This window comes from Rhipicephalus sanguineus, chromosome 7 (genome assembly GCF_013339695.2).
Source record: "Rhipicephalus sanguineus isolate Rsan-2018 chromosome 7, BIME_Rsan_1.4, whole genome shotgun sequence".
NCBI classification, from domain to species: domain Eukaryota; kingdom Metazoa; phylum Arthropoda; class Arachnida; order Ixodida; family Ixodidae; genus Rhipicephalus; species Rhipicephalus sanguineus.
Genome location: NC_051182.1, coordinates 54340030 through 54358798, shown reverse-complemented (window position 1 = coordinate 54358798; position 18769 = coordinate 54340030). Strand labels below are relative to the sequence as shown.

The window sequence follows — 18769 nt, the reverse complement described above, 5'->3', positions numbered from 1 at the left end:
CATAGAAACTCCCGTCTAGGCTAGAGTCGAGAGCAGCGAAAGGGAAGATCATAGCTTATGTTTGAATTTAAGCAAACTGCTTGTGGTGTTTGATGAGAGGAAGGATGACCTTGATGCATACCTGCACAGGTTTGAGACGATAGCTAGAAGCCAAAACTGGCCGGAGCAGCAATGGGCAACTGCTTTGAGGACTTGTTTGAGTGGCGAAGTTTGGAAGGCTGACACCTACCGATGCAGCTAATTACACGAAAGTGAAAGCTGCTTTGCTGAAGCGATTTAGATTCGCCGTGGAAGGCTTCCAAAATCGGTTCCGTACGAGAAAGCCAGCTGATGGCGAGACGGCAACGCAGTATGCCGCGCGGCTCAGCCATTATTTTGACAGGTGGATCGAACTTTCAGAGACGGCACAGGAGTACGGTGAGCTTAGCTATCAAAGAGCAATTTCTCACCAGTTGCCACCCGAGCCTGTCGCTGTATCTGAAAGAGAGGAGCGCTAAGTCGCTCGAGGATATGCTTGAATTGGCCGATCAATTCTTGGAAGCGCAAGGAGGCACGAATCTGGCCAGAGTAAAAAAAGGAGGTTCACGAGGAGTCGAAGAAATCGGTACCCGAAGAAAAGAAGCATGCACCGAAGAGTATTCCGCGATGCTTTCTGTGTAACCGAGTGGGTCATCGCGCTAATAGTTATCGGAACAACTTTTCAGGCCCCAGTGTGATGAAGTGCTTTAGATGTGGCCAAACTGGGCACAAAGCAGACGCATGTCGAAGCGATGCGAGTAAAGCCCACCAAGCAGCTTGTGCGTATGCCCCGCCAAAAGAAGAAACAGAAGCGATCAAAGATGAATTGGCCGATCTGAAAAAGGGGAAGAAGATGCATTTCATTGGTGCTGCGGTGACAACAGACACAACGAAAGGAATGCCGACACTTAAGGGGAAGGGTGGTGGAAAGCAAGTCAGGGTATTAAGAGATAGTGGGTGCACCACTGTTATCGTACGAAAGAAATTAGTCCGAGAGAGTGATTTCACAGGCAATACCCAACCGGTTCGCCTGCTTGATAGTTCGATTCTAATGCTTCCTGAAGCCAAGATTGAGGTTGAGACCCCTTACTTCAGCGGGAGAGTTACTGCCCTGTGCATGAATAACCCCCTGATTGACCTAATCATTGGAAACATCGCCGGAGCGCGAGGGCAGGACGATCCTGAACGTTTGGGAGAAGACCCGAAGATAGAACCCTCGTCAGTTCGGGAACCGCGACAGAAAGGAACCGCGGAAGAAAATCCCAGGAAAGAGGTCACCCGAGCTCAAATTCAAGCCGAGGTGTCAGACAATGACAACAATGAGGCACCAACGGTCGCTGTACCGCCAGTGAAAACGCGCCAAGCAGGTGATATTGCAACTGAGCGGCCGCCATCATCTGTGGCTCAAAAGATGACAAGTGTGGTCGTCCAAGCAAAACACCACGACGCGCAGAAGTTGGCGAAGCACCGCGAACGTTCTAAAGAATGCGACCACGCCTTGCCGGTGTCGAATGTGTCGACGGCAGCAGAGGCGGCTGAGACTCCGGCACCGTCAGATGAAACGGCTCGCAAGAAGAAGAGAAACAAAAAGAGAGCGAGCGAGCACCGAAAGAAGGGGCGCAAGCGCAACACGATGCACACAAGATAGGGTGTTGGAATTGAAGTGGTTTGAAGTGTATATGAGTTTCAATGTGTTGTGTTATTATACCCTGCAGGACGTGTGTATGGCTAGTGAGCCCAAGTGTCGTTTGCGTAACATTATGTGTACGATGCTATTGATATAACTGTATAAGCGTTGTAAAGGAAGAGCTTTGATTTGTGCGTTCGCATTGTTTATATGAATGTATGTTGGTGTGTTGTACTTATGTACTTGAGTATATCTTTCATATGTCGTGACATTGGAATGCCCTGTGAATTGTATTAAGAGTTCTATTATGAATGTGACGCGCATTGTGTGATGGACTGAGTTATGGACCCTGTATGTGGGACATTTTTGGTTGTGTATGTGAGCGCTCATTTGTGTTTGAATATTATGTGATAATATTTTTGAAGTGGGCGGCAGTGTCACAAACGAGCGCATTGTAAAGTGCGCGCGCGGCCGCTTTCAAACGGCAGCGGAAAGAAAAACGGCGCGAGCCGTTCGCCCAAGAAGCGCGAAAGACGAAAAACCAAGCATCAAAAGACGCCGACTCGCCGCATCCTCCTCACCCACTCGAGCCAGACGCAGACAAGGCGATCAAACGCCCGGCAAAGCCTGGAAACATCTGGAAGAGAAGCATGACGCATCACCGAGCGACGCCGCCGCGGTTCGAACCTACGAGAAAGCTCTCGCCATTTCCCTAGCCTTGGCTGTACTACACGCCGGAGAACGCTCCCGACGCTTCTAGAAACCGGGAGAGAGGGGATAAAGCGTGTAAACGACGAGCAGACAGTCAGTGAAGGAGACAGGAGTGACTGAGTCAGTCGGCCCGGGGATGGTGAAGGTATGCTAAGTGTGACTCCGTTAGCCAAAGAAGACGTGTTTATGATGGTGTGCGGTCAGTCGATCGTCGATCTGGAAGAATCGGATGATGACGCCGTGTGAGCCGTGGCAAGTTACAACGACAGACACCGCTGTAGTTGGCGTGAGTGTTTCCTTGAAGAGAAGCATTCAAGTACCGCCCAAGAATTGTGGACTGGATACGCCAATATTCGGGACTTTAACTGTCCTCGAATAGTTGTAATGCATGCGATTGCATTTGTAGCGTGCGATTTGTTTGTTTAATTCGCGTTGTGTAAACACCATCTGAGTTATATTGTGAAGCTGTAACTGGTACCAGCCGAGTGTGCATGTATTTGTGATATTTGTATTGCCTTAACTGAGAATATATTTCGTTTTCGTTTGTGTTATCGACTCTCGGCTCTGACTCAGTCTTTGGACCGCAACCGGCGTTCGCTGGCGCACCAAAAGGACCAACTCTAAATTGTCCGCCTTACATGGTGCGTTTCGGGGGGCCGATACGTCCGGCCTTGGAATCCGCCCGGCGATTGCCAACCCGCTTAACGGGATCAGTGACATATGTACTCCTACGATACAGGTGTGATATCGGATTAACATCAATGGTTCCAGTGTTGGCCCCACTTTAATAGCAGTCGAATAAACATTACATTTGTATTCATATTGTCACGGGGCCGTGATTTCGACGAAGGCAGCAGTCGGTCTGTCGTAGATTAAACTCTTTATTATGCCGAACTTGTCGCCGGGAAAACGAAAATTAAACTAAAGCAACACACACTGTACGTTGATGCGGCGAGCAGAGCGTCGGCCGTCGAAAAGAGCTGGACATCGCTGGGATGCGCCGTCATTTATACATCACGCATCGAACTTTCTAGCTTTATCACTGGTGGTGGCGCAACCTCTGGAATAATCTTCACAATTCGCGTCATGTGCGAAATCTCAACAAAATGATCTACTACAATCTGGAATCTTCTCAGACATTCTGGCGCGCTTTGCGCAAGGTAGCAGCTGCACGTGCAATGGGCCCGTAACAGAAAACATAGAAGGAAAGGAGCGTGTGTGGCAATATGATTCAGCAAGCTATATTGAAACATTGCCGGACCTTGGAGGAATACGGTAACGAAAGTCACATATGATAAGCACATGACTGCACCATAAAGTGCACTTAGATTCGAAAATATTGACATATGTCGCACCACAAGTTACCCATTAAACGGCAGTGCTGTCGCCGTGCCTAGTAAGCCCGCGGATGCACACAGCTTCTACACCTAAAAGGACACGTTGATCCACCTCGTAACCCTTGACTCAAAGCCATAGCATACAGCAATGAAGTACTCGCTGACTGCTTCGCATGAAACCGATTCCCACAACGCGTGGGATCTGCCGAATCTTTTTAATTCGAAAGTGTATTCCCGGGGTCCACCAAGACTTCAGTGACGTATATCCCTCACGGATATGATGTTGATAAAATGAACGCTAACAAATGAGAGAAAAAAATTAGAATAAGAAGTGTCGCCACCGGAAATCGAACCTATGGCCTCTCGGTCCATGACAATCAGCACCCGGCGCTCTTCCGGCTAAGCTACCGAGGCAGATGCCCGACACTTCACAAACGTGCCTTATATGTCTCACACGTTCTCTATCACAATGTGCTCTCTGTTGGTAGGCCTAGGTGGCGCGGGGCGGTGCCACCGTCTATGAGGGGTGCAGTGAAGGAATGCGTCATGACACTTACTAGCTCTAATATGGAACGATTCGGCGACGACTCTGTTAATGCATGGTCTCCAAGATAGCGCGCGATCTCGGAGACGATGGTTGAAGCGTGTCGATGCCACCGAAGAACACTGGCCGCGCTGGCATCGGGGAGTCGCTCTAGACGCCGTTACGTTCATAGGCTGTCGCTTCGTGTTAGCGTGTGATTGCTCGTTGTCGTAGTGCGGCTTCCACATGCACCAACGGTGTTTCTTCGCCGCCGACTGCTTCGAGTGCGATAGCACCGTCTAATAAAACTGCTGCAATAGGGACTGCTGAAAGGCAACGATGTCGAAAGGCAACGTGCCTTGGTGGAGAGAGACAGAGGCCGGCGGCACGTGGAACGCACGTTCGCGGCTCTAGCTACCAACCCCTGCCTCCCATGTTGCTGAAGAGCAGTGTTTCCACGAGCGCAGTCGTAGGTTGCTCTATTATTAGGAAGCGCGCACCGGGCCATTTCTCTCCTTAGTTGACAACGCTTTTGCCCCGCCACGGTGGCCTAGTGGTTATGGCGCTCGAGTGCTGCCCCGAAGGTCGCGGGATCGGATTCCCGACGCGGCGGCTGCATTTTGGATGGAGGCGAAAATGTTTAACGCCCGTGTACTTAAATTTGGGCGCACGCCGTAGTGGAGGAGCCCTCCACTACGGCGTCTCTCGTACTCATATTGTGGTTTTGGGAAAATAAACCCCAGATATTATTCATTGACAACGCTTTTACGTAGTGCATATCGAGTATTAGTGTTAATTTGCTTGTTGATGTCATCTTTGCGTGGTATTCACGATACGCTGTGTCCAGGTATATGTTTACAACTTCAGCTACGACAACGTTTAAACCATGAGCCTTAGTCATCGCGATCGAGATGTGCCACAAGGCGTCAACGTGGGTGAATTTGCGTCAAACGGAGCTAGAGATGCCAAACAGCAATAGACGTGGTACACTCTCGCATGTATCACTACACAATAACCACTACTTCTGTGAAGACATGTTTCACTTTCGTGTATACCGATTCCTATGACGCAGGGATCAGCCATGTTTTAAATGCGAAGCACTTCTTAGCGAACAATTGGTGCATTGAGCGTTTCCATCTGCATATCTATCTAGCCGCCTACGTCTGGGTGCTCTCATCAACGGCTCCTTAACTTGGTGTAGACCAAAATTTGCATGGGAGGGTAAGAACATTTGACAAATATGAATTTCGGGACATGAAATGAATAATGTGAAAATCCTGTCACATACCCGTTTATCAAGGGCCGCGGTGTACGGGTAGGCGCCACAGGTGATTGACAGTTTAAATCTACCCAGGGAGAACGAGAACAGGCATTGGTAAGTTAAATGCTAGATCTTTAAGACAGACCGACAACGGTAGCGTTGACCCGACGAATGGAAAGAATAAAAATTAGGATCCCAGCAGGAATCGAACCCAAGCATTCTACGTGGCAATCAGGTATTCTAACACAAAGCCTCGCCAGGTCTGTAAAGTGGTTTGAAAAAACTGCCTACGCAGGCGTAATGTCGGTGCAACGTCAATTGTGGTTGTAAAGCTTGCTATCTAAATTTATAGGAAAGCAATAAGCACTACATATATAGTCCTACGATACAAGCGTCATATCAGATTAACGTCTGTGGCTCCAGTGTTGGCTCCGCTTTTATAGCAGTCTAATTAACATTACATTTTTATTTCTATGATTCACCAAGCTGTATTGAAGCATAGCTCCACCCCGAAGGAATACAATAACGAAAGTTACGTATGATATTCACATGATTGCACCATAAAATGGACTTAGTTTCGATAATACTGACGTATCTGCTCTAACGTGAGGCCTGACGTTATGTCGCACCGTAAGTTACCCCTTAAACGCCAGTGTTGTCGACGTGCCTGGTAAGCCCACGATGTGCACACAGCTACTACACTGATAAAAAGATGTTGACCTACTTCGTAATGCTTGGCTCAAAGCCGTAAAGTATAGCATAGAAGTACTCGCTGACTGCTTCGCATAAAACCGATTCCCACAACGCGTGGGACCTGCCGAATTTCTTTTTGTTTTTAGGGGCGAAGCTCCTTAAGGCGGCACCCGTTCGTCCCTCGTAGTAGTAGTCGTAGTCCGTAACAAGTCTTACGTTTTGACCTCCAAGGTGGTGCCGGTGGGAGATTTTTCCTGTGCGTTGTTGAACAATAAAAAATTCGCAGCGTGCGCGTTAACTAAAAGCCGAAGTCTTCTGTCTCTCATTCCCCATTAGCAGCCATTGGCATGTTCCAGTAGGAAACGTTAGTAGAAGTAGAAGTGTAAGTGTTAGCTAAAAGCCGACTTCTTCTGTCTCTCATTCCCATTAGCAGCCATTGTTTACCTCCAAGGTAGTGCCTGGTGAGAGTTCTCCTGTGCGTGATTAAACAATAAAATTTTGTTCAAAACGCCGTTGATTGATTAAATAAACCAACGAAAGACGCCAGATGTTTTCTAAAAGCAAAACGAAAAGACGCCAGATGTTTCTAAAGCAAAACGAAAGGCGCCAGCTGCTTAACGAAAGACGCCAAATTTTTCTAAAGCAATGGTTTTCTAAACAATGAAAATTCACAGCGTACATGTAAAATTAAAGTGAGCTGCAAGTCGTCATAACTCATCGAACCTTTAGTATAAACGCGCCCGATCTCATGTCGGTGATGATGTACTGGGCAGAATTCACGGAAGATTCACGGTTTACCGATGAACCTCCGCAGCTTCGCCCACTCATCATCATTCACTCCGTGGATATGCTGTTTTCGTTCCACATCACGAGTGAGTACACAAAGGGTTCAGTTTGTCGTGCGTGTCTCAAGAGCAGTGTTCATATTGAAAGAAAATGAAGGAGCGTTGCGTGATAGAAAACCCGCTCAAGCTCCTCCGAGATCTGCGTACCACCAGCGGTAAATGGTGCATATAAATAGCTCGCCGTTATTATAAATAGCTCGGGTGCTTCGGAATTTTTTTACTCTTCTCCTCAGCCGTGAATTTGTGTTTGAATGTCTGATATAAAGACTGAGACTTAGAAAGCCCCTCTCCGCAGCATTGGCACGCCTCGTCAACCAGTCGCTTTCCGAGCAATGATTCGTTAAATGCTGCACGTTAGAGCTGCACGTCAGAACGCTTTAAAAGCTCTGCTCAGGTTTCCACAAATAACCCGTCCTCGTTCAGCGACTGTCACATTACCGCGTTTTAGTGGCACTAGCAACGGTGTCTCTTCGGAGCACTTCATCTAGAGCACTTTCTTGCGGTTTTCCCAATATTCAAGAAAAGCCTTCTAAAGATAGAAATGGTACGAAATCGCTGGTCGTGGTTCAAGTCCAAAGCCACATTGGATACGTACCATATTGGTCAATGAGTTTAATCAAGAACCTATTAACTGTCAGGATGAATAATGAAAATTAGTGGAATGGGTTCAGTGATAGAGTAAACGCTTTTATTTTGAGCAGCTGTGTTCGTCGGGGCACTGCTGGAGGGGACCTCAACCACGCGTTTCTACGTGGCTTGTGACATCCGCTAAGGCAGCGCGATGACACACTATGTTAATCCAAGGAACACACGGGGCACACAAACTCAGAGGTACGAGTGCCATTATCATACACCTAAGTAAAGGATTAGGATCCCTTAAAAAGTTTTAAAATCATTGATTAATGTAACGCTTCTTCTAAATAGAGGAAGAGCTCTTCAAACTTACGTCATATAGCCTCGATATAGCGTGAGCGCGCGCCTTTAATTCTTGACGTCGAGAAGGGATTTGTCATCGGGAGTTAAGGAAGGGAGACGTTTCAAGCTTAAGTTCTGGTCCTTTCCTAAATAAAAGACATGCGAAGTGACAGAAATTTGACAGAGAGCCTATTGCGGTTCATTTCTTTGCAGCGTTTCTAACATCAATACCTCGGAAAGATGCACAGGATTGGCGTAGTCGCAAACGCGGCTCTGATGAACCGCAAGTCAGAGCCATCAAGTATCTCATTTGGCTCCATTGGCAGTTACAGCGGCGTCATATGAACATTCGTACTCTAAATTGTGCATGTTATAGGCGAAAGCGTTCCATAACTCGCCAGTAAAAAATCCCTTTAATAAGAAGGGTACCAATCCTCTCGTGACGTGTTATGCATGTGTAACGCACTTGCATAAGTGTGTATATATGTAACATGAATATATGAACAACTTGAATATATACATATATTAAACAAATACAGCAATATATGAGCCAATTAAGGTAATGTTGAGGATATCAACGAACAATACTGTGAATCAGGAGTCAGTAGATGTACATTGCCTTGAATTTACTTTATTTGATGCGAATGAACCACACTAAATTCACCAAATTCAATGAATAAATCACGCATACAGTGATTACGGCATGAATCACGGCACACCTACGAAACAAAATGTTAAGCCAAGCAATACACCATGTCACACAAATGCCGACCAGCGAATGCCGCTACCCGACACCTAAGCCAAGGATTGTTGTCGCCCCCACATTTATGAAAACATATTTCACATGCTTTTTCACATAACGATGTTATTACAGCGGCTGCAATGAATTTTCAGAATGTATTGATGTACCGCTAAGTTCATCTGAAAATAGCGGAAGACACCAACTACAGCGCTCAACTTTAAGTAGAAGAAACTGGACAAGGGAAACACAGAAAAACACAATTGCTTCAAGGTTGGAAGACAAACTACCCTAAAAGACTGTACACTGTAAACCTTTTCACACCCGTAGGGATGTTTCGATCACTGAAACAACCTTCGTACACCCTTATTTCTGAGAATTTTTTTTCAAAGGTTGCAAATACGACGCAAACACCCTTTGCACACCCTTATTTCTTATAAAGGCGCATGAACGGCATATGTTGAAATATAACGCCATAACTACTGACAGGGTGGGGGGGGGTGTTTCTTGAAATGTTACACCTATACATTTTTGGGAAGAAGTTTCGGTATGTTACCCTGGCAAATGCTTTAAGCTGTTAAGCATCAGTTAAAATTTACAGATGCGAGCAGCGACATTCTGTCTTTTTTTTCTCTCTATTCTGATCGTTGTGCGCACACACCCACTGCTGCAATATTTTACGACAGAGCACGCATGCATGAAATAAGCACAGTTGCATCTGGTGTTTTCGCAGAGCAAGTGATGAATTTGGATATAGTTCTTCGCTGGATGAACTAGCTAAGAGATTTGCTTTATAGTGCTTCAGAAGGAAGAGAGGAAAGGGGGGGGGCACCGCTTTATTTGTATTTTCTAAAGGGACTTGCCACGGTGGTCTAGTTGTTATGGTGCTCGACTGCTGACGTGCTGGTCGCGGGAATGAATTCCGGCCGCATTTTAGATGGAGGCGAAAATGCTTGAGGCCGGATTACTTAGATTTAGGTGCGCGTTAATGAACCCCAGGTTGTCAAAATTTCTGGACCCCTGCACTACGGCGTGTCTCAATGATGTCGTGGTTTTGGGACGTTTAATCGCAACGATTATTATTATTAATATATATTTTTGAAACAGTGTTAGGGTGTCATCATCATCATCAGCCTGTCTACTCCCACTGCAGGGCAAAGGCCTCTCCTATGTTCCGCCAATCAACCCGGTCCAGCGCTTTCTGCCGCCACGTTATACCTAGAAACTTCTTAATCTCATCTACCCACCTAATTTTCTGCCTCCCCCTCACGCGTATGCCATCTCTTGGAATCCAGTCAGTTACCCTTAATGACCACCGGTTATCCTGCCGACGTGCTACGTGCCCGGCCCATATCCATTTCTTCTTCTTGATTTCAACTATGACATCCTGAACCCCCGTTTGTTCCCTGGCCCACTCTGCTCTTTTCCTGTCTCTTAAGGTTACACCTAGCATTTTCATTTACGTCGCTCGCTGCGCCGTCCTCAATTTAAGTTGAACCCTATTTGTAAGTCTCCAGGTTTCTGCTCCGTAGTTAAGTACCGGTAAGATGCAGCTGTTATATACCTTCCTCTTGAGGGATAGTGGTAGACTACCATTCATTATTTGATAGTGCTTGCCGAATGAGCCCCATCCCATCCTTATTCTTCTAGTTATTTCACTCTCATGGTTCGGCTCCGCGATTACTACCTGTCCTAAGTAGACGTACTCCTTTACAACTTCCAGTGCCTCGCCCCCTATCGCAAAGCGCTGTTCCCTGCCGAGATTGTGCCACATGACTTTAGTTTTATGCATATTAATTTTCAGACCGACTGTTCTACTTTCCGTATCCAGTTGAGTAATCATGAGCAGTAATTCGTCTCCCGCGTTACTCACCAATGCAATGTCATCAGCAAATCGCAGGTTAGTGAGATACTCTCCATTAACACTTATCCCTACTTCTTCCTAATCTAGGGCCCTGAAAACCTCATGTAAACACGCGGTGAATAGCGTTGGAGAGATCGTGTCTCCCTGTCGTACGCCCTTCTTTATTGGGATTCTGTCGCTTTCTTTATGGAGGACTATAGTGGCTGTGGATCCGCTGTAGATTTCTTCCATTATGTTTGTATAGGCTTCGTCGATGCCCTGATTCCGCAGTGCTTGCATGACTGCTGATGCCTCCACCAAATCGAATGCCTTCTCGTAATCTATGAAGGCTATCTATATGGGTTATGTATAGGGGCTATGTATAGGGGTAAGACGGTTAGGGTGTATGTTTGCTTAAACACCCCATGCCATTTTTCCCATAAAGGTGTAGTTTTCATATTACATCCTTGAAAACTGATGCATAATGCCTGTAAGTCCATGAAGTATGCCCATGAAAAGGGTATACTCCTGCCTGTTACTCTCTTGCCGTGGGGTGCATGTGTGTGAGTTATAGACACCAAAAACACCTATACGGGTGTACTATGGTTTGCAGTGTGCCCTTACAGATACCAAATTAAATTTGAGCAAGCTCGACTTCTTGCCTTCACATTTAACTTTAACTCATACTGCGCACATGCGCATGCGATCTCAAACCTCTTTCAAACTCACAGGTGTCTGCTTTTGACATTGCGCGTCAGAAGTGGTTTCTAACGTAATTTACAAAGAGCAAAAGGTTGCTTCGCAATGTTCTTGGCTGGCGCATAATAATTTTTCTGGGGTCTTATCTCATCCAGTAAGCGCCTGCAGGGAATCAGAGTTGGGGAGATTCGCCTTACTGGCAAATTTATCGGTGTCATTAGGAAAACATAGGCACAGATTGAGAGTCGAAATGAGTGTGTTTTCATTGAAATTCTTTTTGACAAAAACGGGTGTTCAGGATCCTGGGTGCGAAATTGCGGCCAAGGCTAATACGGTCTTGGTTTCTGCCTAAATTACAAAGGGGAAAACGTTCAATGCAATATGAAACGCGAAAACTGACCGTCGGCGTCCCGCGGCGTCTTGGTCAACGTAAGTGATGCAGATAATCATCATTTGATGACGTCACGATACGACGTGATCATGACGTGATTGTGATGACACGCGACGTCACGTTGTATGATGGCGTCGTCGCATGCCATCATCTCTGTGTCAAACGTGAGCCGCTTCAGGAGGCGCTGCAACACCACGCTATGTGCAGAAGGCTTTAGGATGGTGGCGGAGAAGGCCAGAAAAAGGAGAAGACGGCTTTCGTCTTCGAGTCGTATAAGGCGAGTGCGTAGGGAACCGTGTGCCTTTTTCTGTGCTCGTGTTTGTTTGCGCTCTACCTAAAAACAGCCAGCTAATGATATGACCGCTTCGCAGTTGCGAAACTATGCCCACCTTGCAGTCATATTACGCCCGTCTTTTAGGTCTTTACGTCATTTGCGCATGTGTTTTTTTCCTCTTTTTTTCCATTCCCAACGGATTCACAAGCTCAGTTTTCCGCACGTCTCACAAGTTCTTTCGATGCTGGTAGTATATGCGGCACGAAGTTGTAAAGTTTTTCAAGTATATCACATTCCACCGAGTGTTTGATGACAAAGAACAAGAGCCGCACTTCAGCTACGCGTATTTCCCTTCCTGTGCACATTAGCCATCTCATTTTCAAAAGTGCGAAGCGAGACCACTATACCCTATTCAATAGACCAGGGGCCTCGAACTCACCTGAGTCAGCGAGCCGCCATCAATAATCGCAGGCCCACAAGGACCGGGGCAGTAAAGAACGTTGAAGTGGGGGGAATGCGACGGGGGGGGGCGATGAGAGCTTGAAAAAGATATCAGCTAACGTTGTCATCTGCAATTTGAAAGGAAGCCCCTCCCACGTCTCATTTATAGGACATTTCCTAAAGAGATTAGGAGTCCGCGATCGAGCAACATCAATACCGATCGGCAGAATGACTGAAATCGGGACGTCGATTCTGAAGTATAGTTTATGTCCCGTGGTTATGTTTCAAAATATGTTGATTACATGGGTTGCCTCACGAAGAGAATGTTTGAGACCCGTGACGTCTGTGCATCTCATGGACAGACTACATAGATAGATAGATAGTTAACTTTATTTGGGTCCGGAAGAATCTTCACCCCGTTTTTATAGGGGCTAGACTGCGGGCAGCTTCCACGTTGGGATAGGGAAGGGAAGCCCCACCGCCGCATCGTGGCCCTTCTGGACCGCCCGGAGTTGAGCAAACCAGTAGTGGCTCGTGAGGAAAGTAGAAAAGGCTTCTTCCGTCAAGTCGTGGTTCGTGTGGTGTTGCAAAGAGGGGCACGCCCAGAGCATGTGCTTAAATTCGCTAACCGCCCCACAGTCAGGACATAGAGGGGAGACCTCTGGGTAGCTACTGAAGACGGATATTGTGGGATACGACTTTGTCTGCAGAAGCCTGAGAGTCACGGCCTGGGGCCTCGTGAGATTTCGATGTGGCAAGGGGAAAGCCCTGCGGCTCATCTGGTAGTGGCTAGTGATCTCGTTAAAGGTGGAGAGAATGTCCCTAACGAACCCTGGGGATCTTGCACCCGGATGAAGTTCGCAACCCAATATCTATCTCCTCGGGAGGCCTCCACACTCTAGACTTGGGTCCCCTTCTAGTGGGACAATATAGGAGCAACTCTGATTTAGAAGGTGAGAGAATGTGACTAACGTGTTTCTCGACCCAATGCACTACCGCTTGCAGTGCTTCACCAACGCTGCCGTCCGACCCGCCAGAGCACCAGAAGGCGATGTCGTCCTGCCCTCCTTTTGCTCAAGTAGTCCGGGGCCCGCACGTGGCTCTCTTCATCTCATAGATATTTTTTTCTTATGAAGTGTGATTCTTGTTTAACACATTTAATATATATATATATATATATATATATATATATATATATATATATATATATATATATATATATATATGTATGTATATATATATGGGATAGAGATAGTCACGTGTGGGCCCCGGCCCGCTAGCAAAAGCTTCACGGGCCACGTGTTTGATATATCTGCAATAGACCATGTTTTCTTCCCCCTCCTTCTAAGCAAAGCGCATAATATAACACTGGTTGACCTCCCTAAGTTTCTCTCAATTTTTATCATTTCAGGTGTTCTTTTAGAACTCTTTAGGAAAAGCCGGTGAATTCTATGCTGTTCCTGAAAGGCGCTGTCTAACCTCTTGGATAAACCTCTTGTTTGGGCTGGTTGGTGCATTATTGAACACAAAATGCAGAGCTGTGAGAAAAAACGCGGACGAAGACACGCAAGTACCCTGGTTCACTCGTTTTACAAAAATGAAGACAAGTTCCAAGCAAGCGCAATGTTTCATCTCTCATGATGGAAAATTTTGGCTTCCGAGCTGATGGCGCAAACATTTTTCTTGATGTCGTCAAACTCGGGCTATCTCACTCCACTACGAGACACCTGATGATTCATTCCTCACATTGTTTACAAAACGCACCGGACTACAATGCTGAAGGCATTCCAGATCACGATGCGAAGACCTCTCCTCACAGCGCAGTAAGTATACACCAGGACATGAAACATTCTTTCCTTTTCGCGAGAATTACTCGGAGCGAATAATCGCCACCGCGTGTGCTCGGAGCTCGAATTAAGCGAAACTCTCCGTTTCCAACGAGATCTTTTCTGCAACATGCAACACCTGGCGAGTGGGTAAGCTTGATCGGGCTACACCGAAACTAAAAAAACAGGAAAGGCAACAAAAATGAAAAAAGGCACGCAACACGGCTTTGTGTACGTCCATTTCTTAGCCTTTCGCCCATGTCAGTAGTGCTGTATTCGCAATGATGCTTTTTTTTTGTTAAGGCGGAAGTCTTAAATACCTCGTGAAACAACGACATTGACCGTCGGCTGCGTCGGCGTCAACACGAATGATGCGAAAAAACATCATCCCTTGATGCCGTCACCGCATGACATCATCATGGCATCACAGATCACCCAAATATGCGACATCATGACGTCATCATTAGATCACTATCACGCCGCAAAATGAGGCGTGACTTGATGGCGTCATCCCATGACAATTTCGCTATACAAAGGTGGGCTGATCTCGGATGCAGTTCAAAACCAGGTGAGGTGTAGAAGGCTTGCAATGTCTCCGATCCTGGAACGTTGAAGTCCTCAAAACTGAATCTCGAGCCGTTCGTCAAACAAACACCACTAGTGGCCGCTATTCTAATATTACCTGTACCAGCAGTGTTTGCGTAACACCAACGGGTACACAGTGAGTAACGGTATTTTACCTAATAAAGCTGAATAAATATTTAGCTTAAGCTGCTCATACTACCAAGACTTAAGGTTGCGCCGAATATGTAGCAAGGTACGTGGTATTATTAAATGGGAAGCAAGACGAAGTAACAGTGTTACGCAAGAAGAAATAACATATCGCTCTCTCTATTTCATCTATTCGCACAGCCCAGATGCTAGGTGGATAATAAAGGGGTATTGCAACACTTTTCCAGCGGCATGCTCAGAAAATCATACTTGGAAGGGTAGCGCTAGTAGACACGGACTAGAGGAAGACACACGGACAAACAGACGGAAGCGCTTCAGTCTGTGTGTCCGTGTGTCTTCCTCTAGTCCGTGTCTACTAGCGCTACCCTTCCAAGTATGAATTTCCAACTCGCCTAAGAAACAGCACAGTGCTCAGAAAACGCTGCCGATCGGTATTCGAGGCTCCTGAAAACACGTGAGCCAAACATTTAACGCAGCACGCGGCCTGCAATTTACGATTGTATTCTCAAAATGAGCTAGAAATCGTTGCCTCTTCTCTCTACAAATGATGCTATACAACCAAATCACTGTGCCAATTACCCAAACTTCACGGCCGTTGGCTCATTTGAGCATCGTGAGCTGCATAATTACCGTGGCCGCCGCAAAATGCTGCCTTGTGCCCGCGCGCGCTGGCGATCACACTGACAGTAAGCCACACGTCCGAAGATAAAATTAGAAGTGCTCAAGGTCATGACACGCGCTGACGAAGGGACGCATCTTCTTGCCCCTTTGTCATTCCCCTGCCTGCATAGCTTTCAGCGTGCTCGCTAGCACGAAAGGAGAGAGAGAGAAAGCGCTTCGGGCGTGCGGCAGATCCCTGCAACTCCGCTCGTATTTGAAGGATTTTTAACATTTTTTTCGCAGCAGCCAATTCGTGAGGCAATAGGCTGTTTTAACGAAGTCATTAGACGATAACTTGAAAAAGTGCTGCAGGACCCCTTATGGACCCTGCAATACTTTTCACCTCTTTGCTGCATTCGTTCCGGGCTTATATTTATCACGTATTATATGATCCTCGCTAGTGATAACGAAAACACGCTGATGTACCCCGATCTCTGAGTACCGGCTATGGCAAATGGCGCATATCAATAGCACGCCGTTAGTATGACGAAGAACGTGCCGTCTGTGGCGGAGTCGTTCGCGCTGCACGCTGGGGAGCGAGGGGTCGTAAGTTCGACTCCCGGTCACGGAACTTTTTCTTCTAGTTTTCACTTTGCCATATGTTAGTCTTTATATTTTACAACGTCATACCCATGACGGAAATATGTCAGTTAAACATGACGGAAATGTGTCGTGTTAAACAACCTGATGGCGCGAAACCTGCTCCGCACCGTAATTTCAGGAAAGACCCGTCTTGTACGAAGGAGACTGTGAGGGAAGGGCAAACGGAAGCGCAGAATTCGAGTGAGCCTCCCAAACAGCGCACTGATACTACACGGGGGTTTGAGTCACGGAAGTCGCTAATCTGTTACAATTGCAAAAAACGAAGGGCACATCGCGTTAAATTGTAAACAAAAGATTGCTTTTGCAACAATTCGGGAATCAGAAAATAACATACGGTTGTTGGAACCGTATATTCAGGAGATTAGCGTCAATGGAAAAACGTGTCGAGCACTTCGAGACTCAGCGGCAAATATGGACGTTGTCCATCCTTCATTAGTGGCTCCGAACGACTGGACAGGAGAATGCGCATGGATCAGGCAAGTCGCCGAGGAGCAGAGCACTTGCACTACAGATTGCTACGGTGATCATTGAAGGCTCTTTTGGTAAGCTTTACACCAAAGCGGCTGTGTCTGCCGCTCTTCCAGATCTTTTTTCTAACAACTCGGAGCAGCTTCTCAAAGAGCAGGGTAAATCGTCCTTTTCCAGCGTTGCGTACATGGCCCTCACGCGAACGCAAGCGCGGAAGCTTTCACAGGAACTTGATCTCGTTCCATGTAGTACGCCACCACCGGCAAAAGTGGCCGAGCTGCGTGACCTTGGCAGCGAGTGGAGCGAGCCTCGGACAGAAAACCCTCCGGGTGGGTTACTCAAGCTGCCTGCAGCAGAAGCGGGTAGCGTCTTCTGCGTCGGCGGAGAAACCGAAGTGGCGCCGTTGGGCGAGGCGGGCAGTACGCTCAACCCTGTAGCTGAACGCTGGTGTGAGCTGTCGAGGTTTGATCGAGCGACGCTCATCCGAGAGCAGCGTGAAGACATCTCGATAAAAGCGCTAATGGAAAGCGTAAAATTTGGAATAAAGAAAAAGAATGTATCTTTTGATGAGAAATCTGGGCTACTGTATTGTAGTTACACAGATGTACAAGCTCGCAAGTATGAGCAACTCTTGATACCGCAACAGTATTGTATCCAGCTATTGGAACTTGCGCACGAAAACGCGTGGGCAAGGCATCTAGGCTTGAAAAAGACCAAGGCTAGGATTTCCCTTGAGGTTTAGAGGCCGAAATGCTGGAAAGACACCAAAGACGTTGTACGCTTTTGCGACACTTGCCAGAGGGTGGGAATATCCACGGACAAGTGGAAGGCGCCCATGAAGCTTGTGCCAGTTATAACAGAACCTTTTCGGCGTTTAGTAATTGACATTGTTGGGCCATTGCCGGAGTCAAGGCAGGTTGTCTATATACCCTGACGGCTCTCTGTGTAGCAACCAAAATTTCCAGAAGCGGTACCTCTTCGGGAGCTCAGTTCTCCTCACGTCGTGGATTCTCTGCTCTCGATATTCGTGCGTGTCGGATTTCCTTCTGAAATTCAATGCGACAATGGCAGCGTCTTCACCAGTTGCCTTACCTCTACTTTTTTGGATAAATGCGAAATCAAGGTGGTGCACAGCTCGATCCGCAATCTAATCCGGTAGAGCGTATGCATTCAGTTCTGAAACGTATAGTGAGCGCTCTTTGTTATGAGCACAAATGCGACTGGGAAGAGTATACTCCTCCCGCTATGTTTGCTTTGAGATCTCCTCATGAGAGCACTGGCTTTAGCACCGCAGAGCTTGTATATTGCAGGAGCTTAAGAACACCATTGCGAATGCTACGCGAATCCTGGGAGGGATAGGATGAGGACCCGAATGCAGTTGCTTATGTTCTCGACCTCCTTCAGAGGCTCGGAAAAACAAAAGATCTTGTGGAGAGCCACATGAAGGCTGCGCAAGTATTGTCGAAAGAATACTACGACAAATCGGCAAGAACACGTACCTTCGAAGTGGGAAGTCAGTTAATGTTGCTGCGGCCTTCATAGAAGAACAAGCTGGAGTTCATTGGGAGGGGCTAGAGCACTGCACGGGCCCGGGCCGGCCCGAAAGCCCGGGCCGGGCCGTCCGAAGCGTTTTCCGGCGGGCCCGGGCTGGGCTCGGGCTTGAAAGTGCGGGCCCGGGCCGGGGTCGGGCTTGAGGCTGCGGGCCGGGCCGGATTCGGACCCGCTCATTAAAAGGCGTAAGCCGGGCCTTCGAGCACACGCGAACGTTATGCATTGCATGGTCTAAGTTATATTGTGCCAAGCTGAAGTGACACATGCAAAGAGCTGGCTCTTAGTGAAGCTTAGCAATAAAAATAGAAAAACAGTTGAAGTGCTATTTTTTTCACCATTGTAGATATAAATTGGCGCTGTATATTTAATCTAACGTTTCGGCCTTTTATTCGAGGTTGACACATAAGATACATTTCATTTATATTCCTTAGTATTACGTGCCAAAACCACGATATGATTACGAGGCACGCCGTAATGGCACCGGATCAATTTCGACCACCTCGAGTTCTCTAACGTGCACCTAAAGATAAGTATATACACTGGTGTTCTTGCATTACGCCCCCATCAAATGCGGCCGCCGTGGCCGCGGGAATCGCACCCGCCTCCTAGGAC

The 18769-nt window shown here is 47.1% G+C and overlaps 1 protein-coding gene across 1 annotated transcript in view; it reads left to right on the top strand.

The window, feature by feature from the left end:
• Window positions 1-16669, top strand: part of LOC125759107 (putative golgin subfamily A member 6-like protein 3) — a 227720-nt gene extending 211051 nt beyond the window's left edge. Inside the window, exon 2 of the mRNA XM_049417393.1 lies at window positions 16433-16669. Within this exon, the coding sequence (XP_049273350.1) occupies window positions 16433-16669 (237 nt within the window). The remainder of the gene's footprint in view (window positions 1-16432) is intronic.
• The last annotated feature ends 2100 nt before the right edge of the window (window positions 16670-18769 follow it).